This window comes from Hemibagrus wyckioides, linkage group LG18, assembly GCF_019097595.1.
Source record: "Hemibagrus wyckioides isolate EC202008001 linkage group LG18, SWU_Hwy_1.0, whole genome shotgun sequence".
Taxonomy (NCBI): Eukaryota; Metazoa; Chordata; class Actinopteri; order Siluriformes; family Bagridae; genus Hemibagrus; species Hemibagrus wyckioides.
Window position 1 is genome coordinate 15476010 of NC_080727.1, and position 27789 is coordinate 15503798.

General features: G+C 39.1%; 2 protein-coding genes across 2 annotated transcripts; both read left to right on the forward strand.

The window, feature by feature from the left end:
• On the forward strand, positions 1-11705 carry adora2ab (adenosine A2a receptor b). The gene is made up of 3 exons (XM_058416108.1): positions 1-209; positions 4103-4718; positions 9573-11705. Exons 2-3 carry the CDS (start codon positions 4387-4389, stop codon positions 10513-10515), a joined length of 1275 nt encoding a protein of 424 aa, XP_058272091.1. The 5' UTR covers positions 1-209; positions 4103-4386; the 3' UTR covers positions 10516-11705.
• Positions 11706-23602: 11897 nt separating this feature from the next.
• Positions 23603-27767, forward strand: snrpd3l (small nuclear ribonucleoprotein D3 polypeptide, like). The gene is made up of 4 exons (XM_058414814.1): positions 23603-23760; positions 24516-24650; positions 25260-25452; positions 27360-27767. Exons 2-4 carry the CDS (start codon positions 24525-24527, stop codon positions 27425-27427), a joined length of 387 nt encoding a protein of 128 aa, XP_058270797.1. The 5' UTR covers positions 23603-23760; positions 24516-24524; the 3' UTR covers positions 27428-27767.
• The last annotated feature ends 22 nt before the right edge of the window (positions 27768-27789 follow it).

Consider the following 27789-nt stretch of genomic DNA (forward strand, 5'->3'; position numbering starts at 1 on the left):
CTTCTGGAACACACACACACACATGAACACGCACGCACGGACGCAGAAGTTGACGCCACTTGGGGTTTTTGGTCAGAGGAGAACTCCATGTGAAACTGATGTGACGCGTTATTGTGGATTTACGCAGACTGTGCATGTTGAATGAACTTCCGATACTTCCTTTGGCTGCAGAAAACTCCGGGACTTCTTCTCATGTTATGAACACAGAGGTGAGTAAAGTGTGTTTATTACCCAATACGTTTACGGTGCTTTTGATTCAACGGGTTTAATGAAAAGACTTTTTAGTGTTTAGTTTCAGTCTATGTGATGATTCCCGAGATTCATGAAGTAAAAAAGTGTGCGTGTTGTGTTTCAGTGTTTCAGCTGATGACTTGGACTTTATTGAGATTTTATAGAGGAAAAAAGCTGTTTTTATATTTTTCTTACTAGAGCTACAATTAGGTAGAACATCTAATTTGCAGTGGGTTCTTTTATTAATAATAATAATAATAATAATAATAATAATAATGATGATGATGATGATGATGAATCCCAGTAGCCTTTTCACCTAAAAAAAAGTTTTCTCATTCAGTGCAAGAGTCAGAAATAAACCTCTAACTGTGGTACCGTGAAGTTCACTTCACCAAGTAAAATGAAAATGAGACAGTGATGTAAAAGACACACCGTTTTTAGTTTATGTGGTAGGATCCCACCTTGCTGTGCAGAGAACCAGAGGGGTTATGAGACATAAGTCATAAAGACAGACTGTTAGGGAGTTTCAGTGCCAAGGGGCCAGTTGCTTAGAATTCAAAAGTCAGACACTGAGCAGTACAGCTTCTTAAACATTAAGCAACTGGAGATTACAAGAATTCCTTAAAACACAACATATATATATATATATATATATATATATATATATATATATATACACGTAACAAATTAACATATTCAGACTATTATTATTTTTTAAATTTTTTTATTTATTATTTTATCTATTATTATTTTTCATTCCTGAACTTTTCACTCATTCAGATATAGATTTTAAACGATCTTTATTATACTGACCTCACTTCCTGGTTTTCGTTTTCTAATTTCAATTAGTTCATCCTGTTTCTACATGCTTTGCACTTATTTTTTTTTAAAGTTTTTGTTTTGATGATCTTCACTGCTGTTAATAACAAAATAAATAAATTATTCGAAAAACCAAATCCCGTGTCCAAACCCAGTCACAAAACCAGGAAATATAGATCACAGACTGTAGTTTGAGAAGCATGGCTTTAGAACAACGCAATAAAAAGAAAAAATGCTTAGAGCATTTTGGTTCCACATGATATAACATTTTATGATGGGGGATGATTTGTTGGTTCTTTGCAGCATAAAGAATAAAAATGTTCCTCAGGAACCAACAATGTAAAAAAAAAAAAAAGGAGGGCTTGTTATGGTGGAAAAAAACATCAGAATGGATCATACTGGACCCACAGTCCTGTTTTTTGACATGTTCTTGGTTGGAGGAATAGAATTATGGCTGCGTCTCCTCACATGTCCACCAGAGCATGTCCAAAAAGAGCAAATTTAACCAAAAACACTGCATACTTAAGGATCTTTCTTTCACATGAAATGTAAACGGAGTGACATTAAAGTAGGTGCTGAATATAATGATATATTATACAAGCGGTTCTCATCAGTGCCATGACAATATCATTTGCTATTCAGTTGCAGCTCAAATAGTGATGTAATGAGACAATTAATAATGGCCATTATGAATAATTAAAAAGTTTATTTAATGCAGTATAATTTTTTAAGATGATTCTGGTTCAAATGATTGTCTTTAGGTCCAAAATCTGTTTAGGCATTTTTAAAAAGAATACTTCTGCTTGCAATAAAAATGTCTGCAGTGCCGGTCTGGTTTAACACCACCCCAATAGGCCCCACCTCCCAGAGACAAAAGTTTACCCTAAAGCAGGAAGTGAGGTGAATAATGATAATGTTTCAGTATGAACTGTAAAATCACTACTGTTTTTGTTGGGACTAGCTCCAAAGCTCCAGTGCATTAAAGAAGCAAGCTGAATATGTAACTCAGCTGATTGAGTACATTTGGGGCAAAGGAACATTGTGGAGGAGAATTCAGAATCTGGGTTAATCTTAAAATTGGCTGGAGTGCAGAATTTCAGATTTGGGCTAAAAATTGGTGAGGTTGCCAGTGTTGTTTTACAGTGTGTGTGTGTGTGTTCACTCAGTAACGTCACTTCCATAATCATGTCATATTTATACCTTGTGGTTATTTTGATGGACAGATCTGCACGGTGCTGCTTCCTTTGTAAAAGTTAACTTACGTATCAGAACAAAACAGAAGGGAAAAACACATGATGACTAGTATAAGAAAAAATGATGCATATCTGATCTACAGTGCCTCTCAGAAGGCGGTGAATGTGTCCTTTATAAAAAATATAGTGCACTTATTTTTAATATGTACTTACCTAATGTGCATTAAGTACGTACGGTATAATGTAATGAATGTATACATAAAGATTACTGCGTCTATGTGGTAATTCAGATGAAATTGAAATTTGATGAAATTTTGCAGCTTCAACAAGTTGTTGGCTCGGCATTTCATGAGTCATGTCAGTAAACCACATTTGAAGAGCCCTTTGAAACCGCAATGTTACCCCTGTTTACTGTAATTGACAGTAAAACATTGTCACAAGTCAGTTTTAAAAACATCTGGAGGGAGATTTTCATCTCTAATGCGAATACTAAAGCTAGAGATAACAGTGATGAAGAACATCTGGAAATAACCTGGCCCTGACTCAAAAGGAAACCTGTCCTCTATTGGGGTGACACCAGATAAGATAACTATAACTCAGTACAGAATACAGGTGTAGAAAGTAAGGTCTAAAAGTTAGCTAAGTAAATTAGCATGCACTTCTCTTTAAGTGTACTTTAAAATGAGTTTATTTGTCCTAAAGACAAAGGAGCATGTGGAGAAAAGAGAAATATGTCTAAGGATGTAGATTTTTATTGGAAGATGTCGAGCTCAAGTTACACAACTTTGTGTGTTACACATAACACTTTCCCCATCTCTGACTGTTTTTTTTTCCAGAACTGACTAGACTAGAGCACTTTACCCAGCATTTAACATTCAGATCTTAAAGAGCCTTCTGCCAATCAGCCTTTAACACATATCAGTTCCCACATTATGCTTTAATATTGATCTGTATTCAGATATTTTTTCAGTAACGTTTGTTTCATGTGTAGCAGTAGCACCCAGTAAACTGTAATAAAGAAGCAGAAACCCACGTCTGTGTGCTTGTGCTAATCTACATAGATCACACTTCAAGGTGCCACAGTGGTTTCCTCTCTTGCTTTTCTACAGAGTAAACAGGTACGGTTTGGAAATCCCCGTTACAAAACCATCTTTCAAGCTGGAAACATGCAAAACAGTCAACACAAGAGATTGACAATCCTGTGAAATTAAAAACAGATCTGATCTTAATCATAGTTTTCTGTGACTGAATCAATTACATTTTTCTAAATCTAAAAATGACCTCACAGGGGCCAAAGCCCAGTGACAAACCTATCAGCATTTCTGTTTGTTTTCTCTTTTTGTCCTTTTCTTTCTTTTTTTTTCTTTTAAAGTATATTATCATCATAGCATGTCACTCTGTGATTGAGGCTGGGTTTTGAAATCTAAGCCAGAGAAGCCCAGATGAGATATCAGAGGACATCAGCTATTTGTTTTGGGGACATAATCGAGTAACAGGAACAACGGTGCATTGTGTAATTGAATGATTTATGGTGTGAGGCGAAAGCCTGAGTCATTTTTGACGTTCAGGTCAGCCATGCCAAACAGATTCATGTGAATGCGAGCATGAAAGAATCATTTTTTGCATTGCTAAGCCAATAATAGCACCATTGCTGCAGAGGTCAAACGCACACTTCCTGGTCGTATGATGAACTGCAGATATTCAAAAAATATTTGTGTCTTAAAATACATCCGTATTGTTGGCCTTTAGGATGGTCTGGAATGGGATGGTGGGAAAATGACCTTCTGTTTCAGAGAATCATTGCTTTTTTGACCCTTGGAGTAAGGCTGATCTTCCAGATGTGATTGTTCTGTCTGCAGGGTTTAGTGACCTTCTCTTGAAGTGTCTGTTTCTCGACGTCAGTCTGGGAGGAAGAAAAAAAAGGAACAGGAAGGCTGGAAAACAAGAACGAAGATCACATCAGAAGAACTAACAACACTGGTGTGAAGGAAACAGCATGCACAGTATAGGGAGGGAGGGTTGAAGGATCTTCAGCCCTTCAACTCAGACTGTCCTCACCCTTGAGCCTGGAGCTCCGTGGCCCAGCAATGAGTGCCATTGTGTGCTTTCAGTCCCACACCACACCCGCTGTTAAACAGTCGGCATGGATAGCGGCGCAATTGCCTTCTACATAAGCCTGGAGCTGCTGATTGCTGCACTGGCTGTGGCTGGAAATGTGCTGGTGTGCTGGGCTGTTAGCCTGAACAGCAATCTCCAGAGCATCACCAACTACTTCGTGGTGTCCCTGGCAGCGGCCGACGTGGCTGTGGGCCTCCTTGCCATCCCCTTCGCCATTGTTATCAGCACAGGCTTTTGCAGTCACTTCCATGGCTGCCTGTTCATTGCCTGCTTCGTCCTGGTGCTCACGCAGAGTTCCATCTTCAGCTTGCTGGCCATCGCCGTCGACCGCTACATCGCCATCAAGATCCCGCTCAGGTGAGATTCCTATTGCTTCCTCGTGACTTGGCTCTGAAGTTGTATTGTTTTGTACATAGGTACATGGATCAGGGAATCACAAAGCAACATTATTTTCTTGTTGCTGACATTCAGCTCAGTTTACATTTCTTTAATGCCTCACTATCTATCATTATAATACAGTCTTTTATTTAATGGCTAGTCTGAGTTGGATAAAAGTATTAAATTAAACTGAAAACGAACTACTTAAATATTTGGTCATTTTAGATGTCTAGCACAGTATATAGGGGTTGAATTTAAATAATGAAACCAAATGTAATTGTGGCATTTCTGTTGCTGTTAACTCTCAGTATAAAGTCCAAAGAGCTGTCACTACCAGTGAATAAACTGAATGAGCAAAGTATCTGATATAAAGACTTTTGAAATATAAGGAGCTCAGTAGCAGAAATAGAGCTCCAAAGTCGGCTAAAATGGCCAATTTCTGTTGACTCTTTCTTGGGCACCGTGTTAGTAATGCATGTTATTCATTGCAGTCTGAAGCTATCAGGCTACTGGTCAGTTCACAAATACATATGATCCCTGTCTCTCCATTAAAGAACACGCTCATGTGACCAGTGTGCTCTCTGTATATTGCAGTTGTATTACATGCATGATTTATAGAATGCTCATATGCATATCTCCAAAATGTCCCATTTTTGCACTGTGATGCATTGTGTCACCGTGTATCTTTACATCCCTAGCTGCCCAAAGAAGTGGTTCCTTTGAATTTTTTGAGGATGTGACTTCTGACAAAAATAGCAGGATACATTCTGCTCAAATTTAGCTAAATCCTTCAAAACCTATTGGCACTTCACAATGCAGAGGGACATTGCCCCAATGCATACTTTGAAAACAACTTTTCTAAAGCGAAGTAGTGGAATGTTCTGCAATGGCCAAGTCAGTTACCTGGCCTGAATCCAACTGAGCATGCATTTCACTGGATAAAGGCAACTGAAGACAGCTGCAGTTAAGGCCTGGCAGAGCATTACCAGTGTCTGGCGATATCTTCGTCTTCCACACTTCAGGAAGTCATCGACTGCAAAGGATTTGCAGCCAAATATTAAAAATGACAATGTGATATATGATTATGTTAGCCTGCCAATTTACCATGGTTCCTTAAAAACGAGGGAACACATATACATATACCCATATTCTGTGCCAGACAGCTGAAATAACAATCTCCTAGCAAATGTCCAAATATTTATGGTCCTGTATATGTGATGGCACTTTTACAACATAAGCTTAATATTGAATTTTTTTTAAAAACTTATATAAAACTGTTTTATTAATAATTTAAAAATACAAATTAAATTATTCATTATTATCATATTATTAATTATAAATTATTATTTTCTACATCAAGTAACACAAAAATGTTTACCCCAAAGTTTAGAACAGATGAAATTTAAGTGAATGCCAGAAAGTTTACTGAGGTAGATAGTTTTGATTAAGTAAGTAATGTTAAAATTTGATTGATATTTGTTATGTCCGTGCTTATGGAATGTTATTTGTCATAATGAATGATAATTGTTGTAGCAGCAGTGGCTAATGTGCACAGAATTGATTATTATAATGTATAAATCTATGCGTATTTGTAGCTGCATTTCCATGTGTTGTATGTGGGGGTGTGTGTGGGGGGGGTTGTACACAGGAACAGAGGCTGACTCTATCATATCTCCTTATTGAAAATAGCTGATAAAGCACAAAGGACAAATTGTTGTTCTGATTACTTTAGTTCCTATTCAGATGCTATCAAGGCAACAAGATAATAATGAAACAATACATCCTGTGGTTGAGGTTTTGGCCCCGTTAGTCACTTTTACTAAAACAAACTCATTTTTTTCTTTTCTTTTTTTAGACTGAAGGTGACTCGTTTTAGTCATGTTGATCCTTTTATCTGTGCAGTTATGTATTTATACCCACAGTCACACACACACGTCAAACACTATTAAAGTTCACACCTAGAACATATTCTAAAACTGTAGTTAGCATTACAGCACAAGTTTGACCTAAGTTTAGAACACATTAATGCTGAAAACCATGCGTTATTAGAGCTTTTAAGGGTTTTTTTGGCATGTGTCTCTCACATACTTCTCATATATCACACACACACACACACACACATGCACACACACACATGCACACAGATCAGCCATAACATTATGACCACCTGCCTAATATTGTGTTGGTCTCCCTTTTGCTGCCAAAACAGCCCTGACCCCTCAAGGCATGGACTCCACTAGATCCCTGAAGGTGTGCTGTGGTATCTGGCACCAAGATGTTAGCAGCAGATCCTTTAAGTACTGTAAGTTGCGAGATGGATGGCCTCCATGGATCGGACTTGTTTGTCCAACACATCCCACAGATGCTCGATTGGATTGAGATCTGGGGAATTTAAAGGCCAAGTCAGCAACTCAAAATTATTATTGTGCTCATCAAACCATTCCTGAACCATTTTTGCTTTGTGGCACGCCGCATTATCCTGCTGAATGAGGACACAGCCATCAAGGAATACTGTTTCCATGAAAGGGTGTACATGGTCTGCAACAATGCTTAGGTAGGTGGTACGTGTCAAAGTAACATCCACATGGAAGGCAGGACCTAAGGATTCCCAGTAGAACATTGCCCAAAGCATGACACTGCCTCTGTCGGTTTGCCTTCTTCCCATAGTGCATCCTGGTGCCATGTGTTCCCCTGGTAAGCAATGCACACACACCCGGCCATCAACGTGATGTAAAAGAAAACATGATTCATCAGACCAGGCCTTCTTCCATTGCTCTGTGGTCCAGTTCTGATGCTCACATGCCCATTGTTGTTGCTATCAGCTGTGCACAGGGGTCAGCATGGTCACCCTGACTAATCTGCGGCTGTGAAGCCCCATATGCAACAAACTGTCTCAGCAATTTGAGCAATAGCTCTTCTGTTGGATCGGACCACATGGGCCAGCCTTCGCTCCCCACGGACATCAATGATCCTTGGCCGCCCATGACCCTGTCACCTGTTCACCACTGTTCCTCCCTTGGACCACTTTTGATAGATACTGACCACTGCAGACCAGGAACACCCCACAAGTGCTGCAGTAACTCACTCAAATCCTTACACTTGACCATTTTTCCGGCTTCTAACACATCGACTTTGAAGACAAAATGTTCACTTGCTGCCTAATATATCCCACCCACTAACATGAGCCATGATGAGGAGATAATCAGTGCTATTCACTTCACCTGTCATTGCTCATAATGTTATGGCTGATCAGTATATAATATATATATACAGATATATAATAAATACAAATAAAGAGCTGTTCACATCAAACATCATATAAATTGTGATCTGTGTGACTTTAACTGTGATGAAGTTTGCTACCAGATGGGTGGTTTTGAGAGATTCAGCATCTGCTGATCTCCTGGGATTTTCAAAACACAAGACTCTAGAGTTTATGTGTATACTGTGGATCAGAATAGAAAGTAGATTATTGGGTAGATTGGTGCATCAATAGAAAAAATATGTGAAATAATTATTTTATTGTGTTGTATCTATTCTTTACATAGATATACTACAATATCTGTAGTATAATCAGACCAATTTAGGAAAGAGCTGTTTGTGAAAATGATAAAGTTTTAAAATCATCTTTAAACCTGATTTTGAGGATTGTGTTTATCTGACATTGGGGTGGTTTTGTCAGCTAACAACCCTTTTAAAAACAGCTCCCAGTCTGGTGGCTAAAATCATCCATTAATTTTTAGCTAATTTAATATCATAGCTAGGGTTAAAACTGCAAACACTTGACAGAATATATTTGGAGATGTCATGTTTGGGCTGAGTGAGGAGAATTTGGAAATGTTTGAAAAGTAAAAGGGACTAAAGGGACAGGGCAGGGGAAGTGACAGGAGCTTTGATTCTGAAGGAAGGTTGTCTTGAGACTCCTAGCTCCATAACGGGGTTCTACGTCTGGTGTAGCATTCTAAATACAACTTGTAAGGAATATGTTTAGCCTTTTTCTGATCTGTAATGTTGTGGATGGATCAAAAAAATTGAGCAGAAAGCAGGATTAATTGATTAATCAATTGATTTTGATGTAATCCAAGGTTGACATCTCCAAGATATTTGTTCCTGTGAGTGCGGGGAATTTCTGTAGAAGTCAGTGCAGCTTGTGCATTTCAGGTGTTGGAGGTGTTGATTGGGTGAGGTGCGGGTTCTCAGGCTCTGAACTCTCTTGAATGTGTGAGTATGTCAGTTTAAATGAACCTTTGTGCTGCTCTCCTCTGGGAAGATCTCAGAGTCCCCATGAAGGAACTAGATCATGTGAGCAGTTGCCAGCAGAGGCCATTTGGGAGAAGATATATGCAGCACAGCTGGCTGTTGTATGCGCTGGTCTGAACGAAGGGTCCCAGCAATAACGGTGTGATTTTTAGTAACTGTCTCTTGTCATATATAAACAGCGGTATGTTACAGACAACCCAGGATTAGCAGTTGTAGCGGCCCTGCTGCACTTTAACACATGGTTTTTGTCTTTCATTTATCAGAAATACAGAAAACATTACCAGACTAATCGACTTCTCCAAACACCTGCAATAAATAAATAACCCAAAACATATGGTCACTTAACAGACATACAGGCAGATAGGCAGATAGATAGATAGATAGATAGATAGATAGATAGATAGATAGATAGATAGATAGATAGATAGATAGATAAAACAAACAGAAACACAGACTTTTCAGTAGTCAAGGTTATTAGAGACTTATTTCATTTTTATATCAGGTCATTTAATTTGTGTGTATGTGTGTGTGTGTATATGTGTGTGTATATGTGTGTGTGTGTGTGTGTTTCAGATACAACAGCCTGGTGACGAATCAGAGAGCTAAAGGCATCATCTGTCTGTGCTGGATCTTGTCTGTGGTCATTGGTCTGACGCCGATGCTCGGCTGGCACATGCCCAGCACCAACGTCACCAACAGCACGTGTCCCCTGGGCATGACCGAGTGTCTGTTTGAGAGAGTGGTCTCTATGGACTACATGGTTTACTTCAACTTCTTTGTCTGTGTTCTCATACCATTGGTGGTCATGTTGGTCATCTACGCCCGGATCTTCATGGCGGCTCGTCGGCAGCTCAGGCAGATGGAGCACAAATCATCATACAGCCACAGTGAGGGAGCGTCCTCGTCCTCATCGTCTCGCTCGGTGCTGCAGAAGGAGGTCCATGCTGCAAAGTCTCTCGCCATCATTGTGGGACTATTCGCTGTCTGCTGGCTTCCTCTGCACATCATCAACTGCTTCACGTTGTTCTGCCCTCAATGCCCACGCCCGCCACTCTGGATCATGTACCTCGCCATTATTCTCTCACACGCAAACTCCGTAGTGAACCCCTTCATTTATGCCTACCGCATCCGAGACTTCAGATTGACGTTTCGCAAGATTATTCGTCAGTATTTCCTCAGGCGGCATGACAGCCTGACCAAGAGCAACACCTCCACCAGGATTAGTGTCATTGAGTCATCCTTTATCAACATGACTAATGGCAAAGTGCCAGATCGCAGTCCTGGGAAAAGTCTTAAAGTTGTAAAGGAAATCCATTGCACAGATAGAGACTCAAATTCCAGTCAAAATGATAAAAATCCAGACGGCAGCATTTCTGACCCACTTCCTGATCAGATTAGCAACGAAATTCCTTCCGAAATCATGCTGGTGAAGGACTGCTGTGTTATCACTAATGTCAGTCTGAGCTCCATATCCTCAAGGACTAAACATGTGGTGGAGCTCACAGAGGTCTCATGAAGCATGACATTAGCCAAGTTCAAACAAACATATAGCTTTGTGTGATCTGTACATTTGAGGCCTGATTCTCGCTACTGTCTGGAGCCAGATCAGCCTCAGGATATGTGTACCAACATTCGTGTGGGAACATGGCTATTAAAATGTGACACATCTCACATGTCTGGTTTATCGGATGGATTTCCCACATGTCTCGTAATTACAGTGCTTTTGAAGTTTTCAGTTCTCCAACAGAAACCATGCTTCAATGAATCTGTACAGAAAGGTCCACATTTATTGTCAAACATAAAGTCTATTTTTTCCCCCCATGATGTTTCTAATAGTTTGGGAGTTTTAGACGCACATTCATGTATGCTATGGATGGTGATTTTGGTACTATAACAAGAGGGGAAGAATTCCACAAACATGTGCTGGCCTTGAAGAGCCATGAAAATCTTCATACTAGCAAGTGAACAAGTGACAAACTTAGTGCTAGTGATTCCACTGTCCTGTCCTGTGATGTGTGGTTCGATGTTTCTTCACTTCCTCCCCCTTTACCACTTTAGTTCCTTTCTACACTTAGTTCCCATTTACTGTATGACTTGCAAAAAAAGTAAAGAAAACCTTCTTATGTTGTCATTAACAACTTCGCATTAAATGTGTATAGCGATGTTATGAGCAACTCTACAGCTTGAGTGGAAGTAGCGTTGTCGGTACCTCTGGCAAGAGAAGTGTCAATGAATGCAAATCAAACAAACCACCATAACATATCAAATGAGACCTAAATACCAGCGACAAGCTACAACGGACACAAGTGACTTGTCACCTGCTAGTGTGTTTAAGTAAGACTTGACAAATGTTAGCAAGTAGACGCGGATTGTACAAAATGTGGTGTTGCGTGAACTCAAGAAAGAAAAGGAAAGGATTTATAGGAAGTTAAGTGGAGCATGAGCTGAGGTATTTCTCTCAAACTTCATAGCTCCATTTTGTGCCAGTGTGCATGGGGTATCACCGGTTTTGGAGTTGTTGTGAGGTATAAACAGTGAAGCTGAATTCACAAAGAAATCCAGGAAGTGTTGTTATTAATTTAGGAAACAATGAGGACATTGTGGCATGTAAAATGACACTCTGTTGACCCTCAGTACAATGGCCAGTATAACGAATGATAGATAGATAGATAGATAGATAGATAGATAGATAGATAGATAGATAGATAGATAGATAGATAGATAGATAGATAGATAGATAGATAGATAGATAGATAGATACTGTTATACACATTATGTATGTCATAAAGCCAGGCTTCACCACAATCTTGTCACAGCTCTATGAAGTTCTGGAAGATTCCTCTACAAGCCCACACTACTGACTGTGAAACATTTAGTGTTTTTTTGGTGGTTTTGAATTTTACCAAATAAAAAAACAAACAAAACAAAGCTCATGTCAGTGCTATGTGACTTTATTACAGATATTTTCCTGTGTTGAGACCTCATTTAACTCTAGCTTGCAAAATATATTCTTGAAACTACTGATGTTGCATCAAGTGTTTTTTGAAAAGGTTCAGTTAAGGAACTAACCATTTCTAAAGGAACCTTATTATTGTATTTGTTTTTTTTTTTTTTTGCACAGCGCTCATTGTAGTATGTTCTGTTTTCTATAGTAACAGCTCATTCTGAGAAACTTGTATGGTGGAGATACAATGATCAGGCATAACATTATGACCACCTGCCTAATATTGTGTCAGTCCCCCTTTTGCTGCCAAAACAGCCCTGACCCGTCATGCACTGTGTATTCTGACACCTTTCTATCAGAACCAGCATTAACTTCTTCAGCAATTTGAGCAACAGTAGCTCGTCTGGTGGATCGGATCACACGGGCCAGCCTTCACTCCCCACGTGAATCAGTGAGCCTTGGTTGTCCACGATCCTGTCGCTGGTTCACCACTGTTCCTTCCTTCGACCACTTTTGATAGACACTGACCACTGCAGACCGGGAACACCCCACAAGAGCTGCAGTTTTGGAGAGGCTCTGATCCAGTCGTCTAGCCATCACAATTTGGCCCTTCATCAAACTCACTCAAATCCTTACACTTGACCATTTTTCCTGCTTCTAACACATCAACTTTGAGGACAAAATGTTGACTTGCTGCCTAATATATCCCACCCACTAACAGGTGCCATGATGACATCAGTGTAATTCTATTCAGTGTTATGCCTGATCGGTGTATAATCTGCCATATAGTCTAAACAGAACTTAAACATAAATATAAAAATCTGTTGTTATTTTACATTCATGTAACAGTTATAGGAGCAAGCAATCAGTAACTGTGCAAGAAAAAAGAGACACTTCATTGTCAATAATAAATAAATAAAATGCAGGAAGCCGTGCAAATGACCTTAAATGAGAGTGTGAATGTTCTACGATGAACTGTATTTACTGTGTCCACTTTGTACCACTTTGCACCCAGTGTTGCAAGGCTGTGGATTGACTGAAACCACAGGAAGTGAAAGGAAGTTACTGGAGTTGACCAAATGAACAAGTCATAATAAGTTCATACATTCTTTATAGCAATGCATAGATGAAAATAATACAGTACATTTCACTTAAAAATAATATTCTGATGCATAGATGTAGGTTTGTGATGTTTGACCGAGCATTTCCCCAGTTGTCTTTAAGCTTTATCTGTGAATTTTACTAAATAACAATGAAGTCAACAACAAAGATCCTTCAGTCAGATAGGCATTGATCCTATTTGTGTTACAAGACATGTAAGAAACAGTACATCATAAATAGTGTATTAAAGAATGACAGCTTGATACTGTACTGTTGTGCGCTGTTACACACACATACACACGTCATTGTTGATTTTGTTTCGATAGCAGTGACTGACGCCAGTGGTTCATCCTAATGTTATACAAATCAGATGCACAGGGACTTGAATGTGCCTTTTATTGTGCCATTAGCTCCCCTTTGACCTCATTATGAGACTCTGTGCTGGAAAAGAGATGCACGTTAAAATTGTCCGCTTCATAAAATACAGTGCTTTAGCTACAGGTGAAATGAAAAAACATATTCTGGAGGATGAACTATACAGTACATATGTTTGGAAAAAGGTGCGGTGTCTATTAAAGGAGGGAGCAAATAGATGGAACAGAAAAGATGATATTCCAGGAAAATGATTCACTGTTTTAATTTCTTTTGCTGCCAATGAAAAATCTTCACCTGGCTTTCACCTGATTTAGCCTTTCTCATACAGTCAGAGTTCGACATAATAAAGCCATTTTTTCAATTGCTTTTTGATTAGTAGTCTGTGTGTGTGTGTGTGTGGTTGGATTGCAGTCGGTTGTGTAGAATTAGTGATGTATTAATTTGATCTTTGTTATAATGATCTGGCAGCTGATTGGCTGATACGGTTTTTTCAGGCATACTCAAATTTTAGTCATCTGCTAAGGTAAAATGGGCCATGTTGACTGATTCATATACAGATTTGTTCACTAATTTGTTCACAAATATGTTCAATTTTTATTCAGATTTACGGAGGCCTGGACTCCATTTGGTGGATTTTTCCACCACAGGCAGCATGGTGGCTTAGTGGTTAGCACTGTTGCCTCACAACAAGAAGGTCCTGGTTTCAATTCCTGGGTTCGAACAGGCAGGGGCCTTTCTGTGTGTAGTGTGCATGTTCTCCCCGTGGGTGTACTCTGGTTTCCTCTTACAGTCCAAAAATGTACATTAGGTTGATTGGTAGTTCTAATTTGCCCATAGGAGTGAGTGTGAGTGTGTGTGTGTGGTTGTCTGTCCATATGTGTGGCCCTGTGATGGACTGGTGACCTGTCCAGGGTGTACCCCCACTCTTTGCCCAATGTGTGCTGGGATAGGTTCCAGCAGACCCCCGTGACCCTAATTAGGAATAAAGCGGGAATAGAAAATGGATAGATTGATTTATCCACCACTTCATTCACTGAATCATTTAGCAATTCATTTACCAGTTTGTTCTCCAGTCCATTCACGGATGCATTTTCTAATTCATTCACTGATTTGTTTGTTCATCAATACATTCTCTGATTCATTTGATTAATCACTTATTGATTATTGTCACCAATTATTTTATGATATATTCGTTATATATCGCTATAATAATTATATATAATGGCTCACTGATTCATTTACTCATTCATTCACTAATTTTTTTTCCCAATACATTTTTCCCAATACATACTGATTCATCTACCAGTTAATTCACTGATTTGTTCATCTATTCATTCCATTTACAAATTCATTTACTGCTTTATTCAGCGACTTGTTCACTGAGTTACTGATTCGTTCACTGACTCTTCACCGATTCCTTAACCGAATCGTTTACTGATTCAATTGGTATTCATTTTCTTTACCACTAATACCTATTGTTTATGTTTGCACTGTCATTTCAGTCTTCTTCAGTATCCAGCAGCCTATTGATCTCTGAATACTGACGTCATTTCCTTTGAAGGCACTGATATACGACACACTCTATATGATCAGATACCAAATCGGTAACCAAATAGGTTGCAATAGCAAATGCAAACAGTATTAACCTCAATGATATTTCCAGCAACAAATAAAAGAAGACATTTCTGATATGAATAATGTGAATAATAAACATGAATTATTGCGTTTTCCCCCAAAGGTTTTGTTAATCTCTCTTCAAGATGGGTCTGGTTTGCTGGTATGTGTGGTGAGTTTGCACCAGTATCAGAGTCATTGTCAGTGAGGTGAACTGGAAAAATACGTACCATCACTGCTCTCCTATACGGTCTCAGACATTTCAGACCCGAGCTACGTCTAGCAGAACAACGGCTTTCCTTTAATCCTAACTATATCATTCCTTGCTAACATTTGTCTGATCTTTATTAGAATGATGTCTGCCTTACCTTTTGCTCATCCAGTCTCTTTTGTAGTTAGTCCATTGTTCTTGTTTTAGAAAAAGGGAAGTGTTGTACAGAATTTGCACTTCATCAGCAGGCCAAAGACCACATTTCATGGTTGAAGCTCTGTAGTTAATATTCTGAGTTGCAGCAAGTACTTTCTTCAGCTGTTTCTTAAGAATACTCCTTTTTTGACCTTAGGTCTAACAGTGCAGCCATTAGAATTTGCAATACAATGAAAAACAATCTTTTTGTGTACATACACCTATGAGACATTAAAAACCTAGCCCTCCTTATCTAGTGAGGTTTATAGTTTAAAAAGTTTTTCTTTTCTTCTCTATTTGTGTTCATAGAAAACATGAAATCTCTTTTTGCACATGCTGGTGGATGCAAACTGTAGATTATCTTCCTGATGTGTTCTCGTGGAGCTGTAGAAGAGACAAACAGCTACAGTGAGGATTATCTATTATCTATAATTAGGCTCCATGCAGACATTTCTGGCATTGCTACTTGCACATTCGAAGAGCTCCAGCTGTTTATATCTTCTTCTTTTTTTTCAAAATGCCACCATACCCTGGAGCAGCCATGGAAAATCGCATACACTGGCTCCAGATTAACTTCCAGTTCAGTCCGAATTCCTCTTTAAATCCCGCTATCCATTACAAACCATTTGTATTTATAGTATGAGCTCTTCACAAGCCAAACTGAAGGTTTTTCCAACTTACTCCTCTCACATATCATCCTTATAACAAACAGTGGCTGAAATTATATTTTAAAATGTCAAACTCTTTCAGGATGATCCTCAGTCAGCTTTCTGGTGTAAATCTGCTGTCAGGGGTGATGAAATCAGGACTGTGTGTGATATTACGGGAAGGTTTTTCAATAAAACATCTGTCTGAGAAGAAACTCTGCTTTTCTGTAGAGCAGGGCTAATTGTAACCAGGAGAAAACAGCACATTCTGTGGATTCTATACCCTACTATATTCTTCCTGGCAGCACGAACCAATCTGGCCATTTTCCTCTGACATTTCTGATCAACAAGGTGTTACCACCCACAGAACTGCCCCGCACACAATGTTTTTCACACCATTCCTTGTAAACTCTAGACACTCTTGTGTGTGAAAATCCCAGGAGGTCAACGGTTTCTGAAATACTCAACCAGCCCTTCTGCATCAATGTTACGATTATATAGTCTCAGAGATCACATTTTTTACTCATTCTGATGATTGATGTGAATATTACCTGAATCTGCAGGATATTAAGCATTGTGCTGCTGCCACATGATTGCCTGATTAGCATGAACATGCAGGTGTACTGATGTTCCTAATGGATGGGGAGTGTATTATGAGTGTATTTGAAGAAAGCTCTGTAGGACCACTATGTTTTGTTCATTTTTTCAATTTCTTTGAAGCAGGCATAACATTATGAGCAGTGAGAGGTGAAGTAAATTACACTGATTATCTCCTCATCATGGCCCCTGTTAGTGGGTGGGATATATTAGGCAGCAAGTCAACATTTTGTCCTCAAAGTTGATGTGTTAGAAGCAGGAAAAATGGGCAAGCATAAGGATTTGAACGAGTTTGACGAAGGGCCAAATTGTGATGGCTAGATGACTGGATCAGAGCATCTCCAAAACTGCAGCTCTTGTGGGGTGTTCCCGGTCTGCAGTGGTCAGTATCTATCAAAAGTGGTCCAAGGAAGGAACAGTGATGAACTGGTGACAGGGTCATGGGCGGCCAAGGCTCATTGATGCACGTGGGGAGTGAAGGCTTCGATCCAACAGACGAGCTACTGTTGCTCAAATTGCTGAAGAAGTTAATGCTGGTTCTGATAGAAAGGTGTCAGAATACACAGTGCATCACAGTTTGTTGCATATGGGGCTGCATAGTTGCAGACCAGTCAGGGTGTCCATGCTGACCCCTGCGCACTGCCAAAAGCTCCAACAATGGGCACGTGAGCATCAGAACTGGACCACGGATCAAAGAATGGATGGAAGAAGGTGGCCTGGTCTGATGGATCACATTTCTTTTACATCACGTGGATGGCTGTGTGTGTCGCTTACCAGGGGAACACATGGCACCAGGATGCACTATAGGAAGTAGGCAAGCCGGCAACGGCAGTGTCATGCTTTGGGCAATGTTCTGCTGGGAAACCTTGGGTCCTGCCATCCATGTGGATGTTACTTTGACACGTACCACCTACCTAAGCATTGTTGCGGACCATGTACACCATTTCTTGGAAACAGTATTCCCTAATGGCTGTGTCCTCTTTCAGCAGGAGAATGCGCCGTGCCACAAAGCAAAAATGGTTCAGGAATGGTTTGATGATCACAACAATGAGTTTGAGGTGTTGACTTGGCCTCCAAATTCCCCAGATCTTAATCCAATCGAGCATCTGTGGGATGTGTTGAACAAACAAGTCTGATCCATGGAGGCCCCACCTCGCAACTTACAGGACTTAAAAGATCTGCTGCTAACATCTTGGTGCCAGATACCACAGCACACCTTCAGGGATCTAGTGGAGTCCATGTCTCGACAGGTCAGGGCTGTTTTGTCAGCAAAAGGAGGACCAACACAATATTAAGCAGGTGGTCATAATGTTATGCCTGACCAGTGTATATACAGTTTTATTATTCTTATTATTTAGAGGAAGAAGGAGAAGAGTGTGTGTGTGTGCAAAAGTGCATCTAATAAAAGTTTTTATTCTTACTGTTATCAGAATGTTATTGGACTGTGACAGCTCCATCCTTTAATGAGACAGATATTGTCTTTAAGGATCTGGTGCTGTGATCTGAATTCCCTCCACTGACGTCTTTATTGTGGTGTGAGTCAGAGACTCAGTGAGTCACACATCAGTGTTTACTGACACCTTCATTCAGCTGCTAAAATGATATTCGGGGATGTTTCTGAGATTTACAACAACATCAACTGACTTGTGTTTCTCTTTCCAGCCGAGTACATCAGAGGAATGTCTGAAACTTCAGGTTCCCAAGGTCGGTATTGAGATCAGTGTTGAATAAACTCACCTGCTGTTTCCTGGTGGCCACAGAGTCATTAAAAACACAACTCGCTTCAACTTTAATGACTGATATTTTTAAGGTACAGCTTGTTTAAGAAAAACTCAGCATCCAGATTGCTCCACATTTTGTGACTGTAGTCAATCAGACAAGATGTGCTGTGCATGAAGTTTGTCACATAAAAGCTTATCTATAAAACAACCAAACAAATCTTATTATCCCTTTTTTTTACTATGACATTTTATTAAGCTTCGTAATCTGATAACAATTTAAATGAGAGTGTGTAATTTGTTTAAACATTAAGTTTAAACTGGACCTTCATCATCGACACATGACTTCCTGCTTCCTGCTACATTCCAGCTTAAACTTTCTGAAACTGAAGCTAGGCAGCAGATCCTGGGGATATGATTTAAAGACTAGAATGAAAAATATTATTCTTGCTGTCTATGGCAGTGTCTATAAGTACGGTTCCAGTGTTGAGCTGCACTATAAGGTTTCTGTCATGACTACACTGAAGATCAGAGGTTAAAGACTTTTTTGGGTGACACAGGCTTGTACCGGAGGACTCAGGGACAGGTTATAAGGATGTATGTGCACAAAGTTAATTAGACAGAATACCAGGGTCCGAACAGGCAGGGTCAACACTAGGAAATCTAAAATTACAAACATCTATACAAAATACACTGACCAGGCATAACATTATGACCACCTGCCTAATATTGTGCTGGTCTCTCTTTTGCTGCCAAATCAGCCCTGACCCATCATGCACTGTGTATTCTGACACCTTTCTATCAGAACCAGTATTTTGCAACAGTAGCTCGTCTGTTGGATCGGACCACACGGGTCAGCCTTCACTCCCCACGTGTATCAATGAGCCTTGGCCACCCATGTCCCTGTCGCTGGTTCACCACTGTTCCTTCCTTGGATCACTTTTGATAGATGCTGACCACTGTAGACCGGGAACACCCCAAAAGAGCTGCAGTTTTGGAGATGCTCTGATCCAGTCGTCTAGCCATCTCTTGCCTATTTTTCCTGCTTCTAACACATCAACTTTGAGAACAAAATGTTCACTTGCTGCCTAATATATCCTACGCACTAAATGGAGCCATGATGAGGAGATAATCAGTGTTATTCACTTCACCTCTCACTGCTCATTATGTTACACCTGCTTGGTGTATTATATTGATAAGGTCAAAAACACCATAAGGCAAAGACAGCATCAAAATCATAGTAGCGACCTAGAAAACAAGGAAGTCTCTAGAAAGGCTGTGGAAACTGCAAGACTTCACAAAGTTTTAGCGTCCATTTCTGTTGTGCAGTGGTGGTATAGGAAATTGAAATGACAAGTTGCTTGAAGTTTTAGGTGAGAGCGCCCTCTGGTAGTCTGGTGGTGTAGATTTTGGGCTGGATGATGTACCTCAACCTGGTAGCTCCAGTGCGAAAAGATGCACCCTGAACACACTTCTGCTGGCTGACCTTATTTTCTGTAAAGTGGACATTAAATAGAAACCATTTTCTCCTTCTCTACAGTATCTCACAGAAACCCCACACAGACAGTAACACAAGCTTAGGATTGAACCTGGAACCCTGGAGCTGAGAAGAGTTCACAGAAAATGAATCAACACCCTCTGACCAATCAGAATCCAACAGCGCTGTAGGTTAATCGATTTTCATTACAAGTGCAGTTGTGCTTTATTCCTTTAACTGACACCGAAAGTCCAAACTTATTTCTTTAGCCTCAGATCAATACAAATAAATTATAGGTTGAACTGCTGCTTACACACTGTCAGGATTCAGTTAAATAGATGGATGCAGTTGCAGATGTTTTATATTAAAAAAGGCAAAACAAAGAACCAAAAAAAATAAAAACAAGTGGAAAAAACAAGAACCATAAACTATTAATACAAGGCAAAGGCATAGACTATGAGCAAGGCTGTACCACTGATGCTGAGACACACACAATAACAAAAGTTTGACAAGGTATCCATCCATCCATTGTCTATACCCACTTTATTCCTAATTAGGGTCACGGGGATCTGCTGGAGCCTATCCCAGCACACATTGGGCAAAAGGCAGGGGTACACCCTGGACAGGTCCCCAGTCGATCACAGGGCCTACACATATAGACAGACAACCATGCACACTTACTTCTATGGGCAATTTAGAATTACCAATCAACATGTTTATGGACTGTGGGAGGAAACCGGAGTACCCAGAGTAAACCCAAGCAGGCACGGGGAGAACATGCACACTCCACACAGAAAGGCCCCTGCCTGTTCGAACCCAGGACCTTCTTGCGGTGAGGCAACAATGCTAACCACTAAGTCACCGTGCTGCCTGAGTTTGACAAAGTAATACACACAAAACAGGGTTGCTAAAGAGACGTTATATGAAACGGGTGTGTTCTTTCCCCAGAAAGATGTAAAACAAATAGTTCTGCTGCATCAGGTCTAGTATAGCTTTCTATTTTTATTTATATTACAATTTCTAATTCTAATGGTGCACATTTGTAGATATAAACACACCTCAGCACCACTGGGTACAAACTACAATAGAGTTTAATGTCCATTTTTCAGTTCAACAAACAAATTTAATTCCAATACCAAACCTGACCAGGGTCAAGTTTCTGCACAAAAAACATATCAATTACAAACAAACAAATCAATTAATAAATAACCTCTTTATTTTTTTGATTGCCAATAATATCATCATGGACAAAATTCTGTATTTTATTCACAGATTTTATTCATTTACATAGACAGTGTAAAATTATTACACAAAAGTCCAGTAAATTATGCTTTAATAACTTACACACTTCATTGGACATTTTTCAGACCAAACAAACTCTAAAATGTTTCCTGTGCAAATAATTAAAGCTTTATGGTCTTATGTTATTATACTGGTATTAGACTGGTATCACTTCTCTCTTTTTTTTCTAAAATTCTTGAACGCATTGCTTTTAATCATCGCAGAACAACCTCCAAGATCCCAAATAGTCTAGCTTCAAAGCTGCACATTCCACAGAGCCTGCCCTTTTGGCAGTCACTGAGAAACTACAAGCTGCTAGATCAGCCAAGCTGTCATCTGTTCTCATCTTCCTCAACCTTTCGGCAGCACAGTCATCCATAAGACTCTCTTGTCCACCTTCAGCAGTCTTGGAATTCGTGGAGCAGCATGGGAATGGTTTGCTTCCTACCTGGACACTCACTCTTATCAGATAACATGGAGGGGATCTGCTCCACACAGATTCCATACAGGCATCCCAAAACGCTCAGTACTTGGTCCTCTCCTTCTATACTCATTATCTTGGCAAAGTTACGTCCTCACATGTTTTCTCTTACCACTGCTATGCTGATGACACTCAACTTATCTTCTCCGTTCCTCCCTCAGATACCACGGCTTCTGCTCAAATCTCAGCAGTCTGGCATGATGGCTCATCAGCTGAAATTCAATCCTAGCAAAACTGAGCTGCTGGTCATCCCGGGTGAATTATCCCCAGGACAGGATCTTGTGATACCCTTGCATAACTCTCTGATCTCCCCTTCGGCCACTGCTCGCAACCTTGGGGTATCCATGGACAATCAACTGTCCTTTTCGTCCCATGTTGCTAATGTAACATGCTCATGTCAGTTTCTTCTCTACAACATCAAAAGAATTTGGCCATTTTTATCCACACAGGCTCCTGAGGTGCTTGTTCAGTCTCTTGTCATTTTGAGACTGGACTACTGCAACTCTCTACTGGCAGGTCTACTTCTGAATGCAGTTTGACCTCTGCATATGATTCAACATGCAGCTATGTGACTTCTTTTCAACCTGCCTAAGTTCTCACAAACCACCCCATTGCTGTGTTCCATCCACTGGCTTCCTGTAGCTGCACAGATCAGATCCAAAACACTGATGCTTGTCTACAAAGCTAAGAATCTTACCTCAAAGCTCTTATTACTCCTCGCACTGCACCACGCTCCCTCAGATCTACTAGCACTGCTTGACTGGTTCCACCATCTCTCAGGGTTAGAGGTAGGTATTCATTGAGACGCTTCTCTGTTCTGGCACCGAGGTGGTGGAATGAACTTCCCCTAGATGTCCGAACAGCCGAGTCACTGACCGTCTTCATACGATGGATGAAGAACTACATCTTCCTGAACTTATTTTTAACTAGTACTTATTTTTTCATGCTTGTTTAATGTATTTTAAAAAATTATATATATTTCATTTATAATATTACTATATTTCCTGCCAAGAGTTTTAGATTGATTATATCTTTAGTCTGTGATCTAGTGAACCAGTGTTGATGGGTTCACTGATAGAGACTTCAAAGCACTTTTGTATGTCTCTCTGGATAAGGGCATCAGCCAGATGCCATAAACATAAATGTAAATGTTATGCAATTACATCCATCATCACAAAATAAGATAATAAAAGCACTACTCGCTAAAAAAAAAAAAAAATCTATCTTCTATACAGAAAAGATATATATATAGATATAATATATATATATATATATATATATATATATATATATATATATATATATATAATATATATATATATAAAGATATATATATATATATATATATATATATATATATATATATATATATATATATATATATATATATATATATATTCATTCATTATTCATTCATTCATTCATTATTTTGTTAACATGATATAGGAACCAAGAAATAAAAAAGGCAGGGGTACAGGTATAGACATAAACTCCACAGCATTCTGTGACAATAAACAAAACAAAACAAACAAACAAAAACAAACAATCAAACAGATAGATAAAACAAAATCTAAAAATATACTTAAAAATAAGTAAGTAAGAAAAATAAACAGACAAACAAACAAATAAATAAAAACATTAAATTGTGAGCATATATTCTTTGTATTGGCAGGTTTTCTGTTACAGGAAGTGGACAAAGAGTTCATATAAATTCTAATATCTTTATGAAAGTGAGAGAAAAGTGTGTGTGTGTGTGTGGGGGGGGTGACTTTTAATACCTTACATTTGTGGATAGAAAATATTTTGCTATAAAATAAAATAATTAAGTTACAAAGAAAAAAAATGCACTTTTATATCGCCTCTCTGAACAAAAATTAACAATCCGAACAGAATATATAGCTCAAGGTTCTTATGTAGGAAATCTGAAATGATTGCAAAACCGATGCAACGTTTCACTACAATTCCCATGATGCACGAACGGACACGTTTTCCGGTTTTGACATCACTTCCGCCGCTCTGCTGCATTGTGGGAGCGGGAAAACGTTACAAATACTCACGTTGCTGCTTCCGATTGAATTGGAAAGCGTAAAGGATTCTTATTTATTCTCACGCGCTTAAAGGTAAATATGCAAACGGGTTCATTGTTTATAATTTATTGTGTGCGTGGCTGAGAGTTTTAAACAGCGAACTAGAGTTTTAATGTTTCAGTGAAGTCTGAATGAAACTAGCCACGTTAGCTAACAGCTAGCAATAAAGCCCCAGTGTGCTAGTAAGAGTTAGCCTGCGCGAGCTTCAACATTGTTTAAATGCGTAGCAATAAGTAGAGGTTTATTTATGTCAAAAAAAATCTTATTGTTTTGTAATCTTATTTTCTTGTCCCTATGTAGATATTAATTTACATTATAAATTGATTTATTTATTGCAGGTAGTTTGGTAAATTGAGAACTGCAGTGGTTTGTATGCTCTGCTTCAATAAACTTCTGTACCTTTTTAAATGTTACAGAAATAGTCTTTAAATATGTCTTTTAATCTATATATATATATATATATATATCTCCTTTGTTTAATATTTGCTTTTTCTCTTTTGTGAAACTTTTAAAAAAAAATTTGCAGATTTTTTCTTTAATTTACCTACAATATTATATAAAATAGATTTTAGGAGCTCTGTGTTATGGTGAGGACGATCATATAATATTTATACATAATAAGAGTCATAAAATTAGAGGCTTTGTTCACTTTCTTATCCATAACCGAAAGGTGAAATTCTGACATGTAAATGCAGCTCCTGTGATTTATTTCAGTCAGAGTAGATAAACGGAGAACAGACGATGTTGTGTGTGTTAGTATTTGTAACTTGTTTTCTGTCGTGTTGTAGATTTCCATCATGTCTATCGGAGTCCCCATCAAAGTCCTGCATGAAGCCGAGGGCCACATCGTCACCTGTGAGACCAACACCGGCGAGGTTTACAGAGGCAAACTGATCGAAGCAGAGGACAACATGAACTGTCAGGTAACGGAGGGACTGAGTCACATGTACATTACTGCACAGTGTGATTCTTTCTTCAAATATCCCATCCTTGGACGTTGGGGTCAGAGCGCAGGGTCAGCCATGTTGCAGCACCCCTGGAGCAGGTGGGGTTAAGGGTTTGCTCAAGGGCGGTGCCGGGGCTTGAACCCTGATCTTCTGGTCAGTGATCAAGAGCCATTTAGGCTACAGATATTCCAAAAAAAGAAATTTCTGACCAGTTACCAACAAATTGGGATGATCAGTTTCTTTTTCTCAGTTGCTGTGGTCATTTCTTGTTTCAAACACAAGGGATTTACTTACTTGTGTATATTATAGGAAATTTCTTTCTCTATAGATTGTCTTGATTGTAGTTTTTTAATGATTTCCACTGAAATTAACTCCAAACACAAGTGGAAACGAAGAAAGGTTTATAATCTTCGCTCAGAACCAGTCTTTTTATCCACATGTTGGATATCGAACAGTTTCTGTAGCTATAGTGAATATTTAGCATAAGTATTGATGTCTGTTTGCCATGTAATGTTTTACTTTTAGTGTAAGATTTTCTGCTTCACACTGCAGCGAAACACACACTAACCATAATTTCTCTCTCAGATGTCCAACATCACAGTGACGTATCGTGATGGCCGTGTGGCGCAGCTGGAGCAGGTCTACATCCGCGGCAGTAAGATCCGCTTCCTCATCCTACCGGACATGCTGAAAAACGCTCCCATGCTGAAGAGCGTGAAGAATAAGAACCAGGGAGCCGGAGCCGGACGTGGCAAAGCTGCTATTCTTAAAGCTCAAGGTAAAGAATGGCACCGGTTCATCATCACCACCACACGTTTTACACTTTGCTCACATGTCGGAGTGCGTGTTATTTTTTAAATACGTTTTTAAGAGCAAATGTGCTTCAGTGTCATCTGCTGATGGCAGATGAGCAAAAGATTATTTCCTTGGGAAATTCCTTCCTTAATTTACTTAAATTAAACAGTTGGCTTTAAAATTAAGCAGAAATTATTTTTAAAATCTGTCATATTTCAGGATTTTGCAATCGCAGAAATTAAGCTTTGCACTACACCACAGATTCAGGCTAAAGTGCATCATGTGATAGAACACATTCAGATGAAGCCCTTTTTAATTCCCACGTGTTGAGCATGAGTACAGCCATCATATAAAAAGTAATTACATACGTCTTCACTGGTAGGAGTTTAAAACAACATTCTGTGCATCACACAATTTTATTTTTTTTGGCATCAATCGCAAAAAAATCTCATGGAGTGACTAATGAACATTTCTTAATACTTTTTGCATGCTTGTGTTTAGAGCAATGACCTTTTTAATGGTAATGACCCATTAACCATTAAAAATCAATTTAAAAAAATATACACTGATTAGGCATAACATTATGAGCACTGAGAGGTGACGTGAATAACACTGATGATCTCATCATGGCACCTGTTAGTGGGTGGGATATATTAGACACCAAGTGAACATTTTGTCCTCAAAGTTGATGTTAGAAGCAGGAAAAATGGGCGAGCATAAGGATTTGAGCAAGGGCCAAATTGTGATGGATCAGAGCATCTCCAAAACTGCAGCTCTTGTGGGGTGTTCCCGGTCTGCAGTGGTTGGTATCTATCAAACGTATCCATGTGCCCCACCTCTCAACTTACAGGACTTAAAGCATCTGCTGCTAACATCTTACCACAGCACACCTCACAACTTCAGAGATCTTGTGGAGTACATGCCTCGACAGGTTAGGGCTGTTTAGACAGCAAAAGGAGGACCAACACAATATTAGACAGGTGGTCATAATGTTATGCCTGATCAGTGTGTATTAAAGAAGAAAAATGTTTTTGAGCCATTACATGAATTTGAAAAGCTTAAGAGTTGTGTTTAGGTTTCATGATTTGTGTTCTCACGTGTAAATGGGTTTCAAAGTATATCTTCAGGTCATTATTGCAGAAGTAAACCATAAAAATAAGTCAGACGTCTGAAAGAACTTTATTACAGAGTATGTTTACACACACAAGGAGTTTGACTTGGCGACAGGAGCTCCGGTGCAGAAGACAGTAGGGGCATATTGCAAACATGCATAATAGTTCAGACATGCACAGGGATTACACAGTAGGGATGGAAGGTAACACTAATTTAAGGAAAACAGAAAATAATGCACTGTGTACAGAAGTAGAAATATGCGTTGTTTGAATGAATGTACAGATGTGTGTAGTTTTCAAATGTACAGTATCTGAATTCTATGTATAAATGAGTCAGTTTAGATGGACAGTGTACAGTTATGTTAATGTAATGTAATGATCTTACGGTAAAATTGGATAGTGTAATCTAAAGCTCTGATCCATTTCATAGTCGTGTCCATTTTAATTCAATCCAAAAATGAGGTAGGGAAAGGGCAGTATGCAGCTGATGTGCTGAAAATGGTAGTATAGATATATGCAGTATAGATATTTATCTGCAGATGTTTTGTGCTTATTGTAATGTAGTGCTTTGTCATTGAATTTACACTAGCTGTACAAACACATGACGGTCGTTAGGGGGCGCTGAAGTGCTGCTTTTATATCCAGTACCAACCTCCTGTTGTGTGTTAACTTCAGTGGATAAGATGCAGCACAGCTACATCCTCATCCTGAGCTGTGTTATACATGTGCAGCAGTTTTATGTAAAAAACCTGATCTGATTACCTTTGTTCTGTTGCAGTGGCTGCGAGAGGTCGAGGCCGGGGTGGGCCGGGAGGACGAGGAAACATCTTCCAGAAAAGACGATAATGTGATTCCCAGAACTCTGTACAGTTTATTAATTTTTTTTCTTTTTTCATGATCTTTATACACATGCCCCGTATTAGGTTTTCAGGCCTGACTTACAGTTTCCCTCGTAATTGACTCTTTATGTAACTGATTTATTTTTATTTTTTTGGTAGTTATTGAATTGATGAATTCGTTTCTCACTGCTTTTGGAAAAATCGTATGAATGAAGGTGTAATTATTATTATTATTATTACACTCTAATGCCGGTGTTTCACATGCTGAGGAATCCTGACTGCTTCATTTATCTTTTGTAAAATGTTGTATTGAAATACAGCGCACTCTTAATAAAGGTTTAATAGTTTATTGTGTGGGTTTTTTTTGTT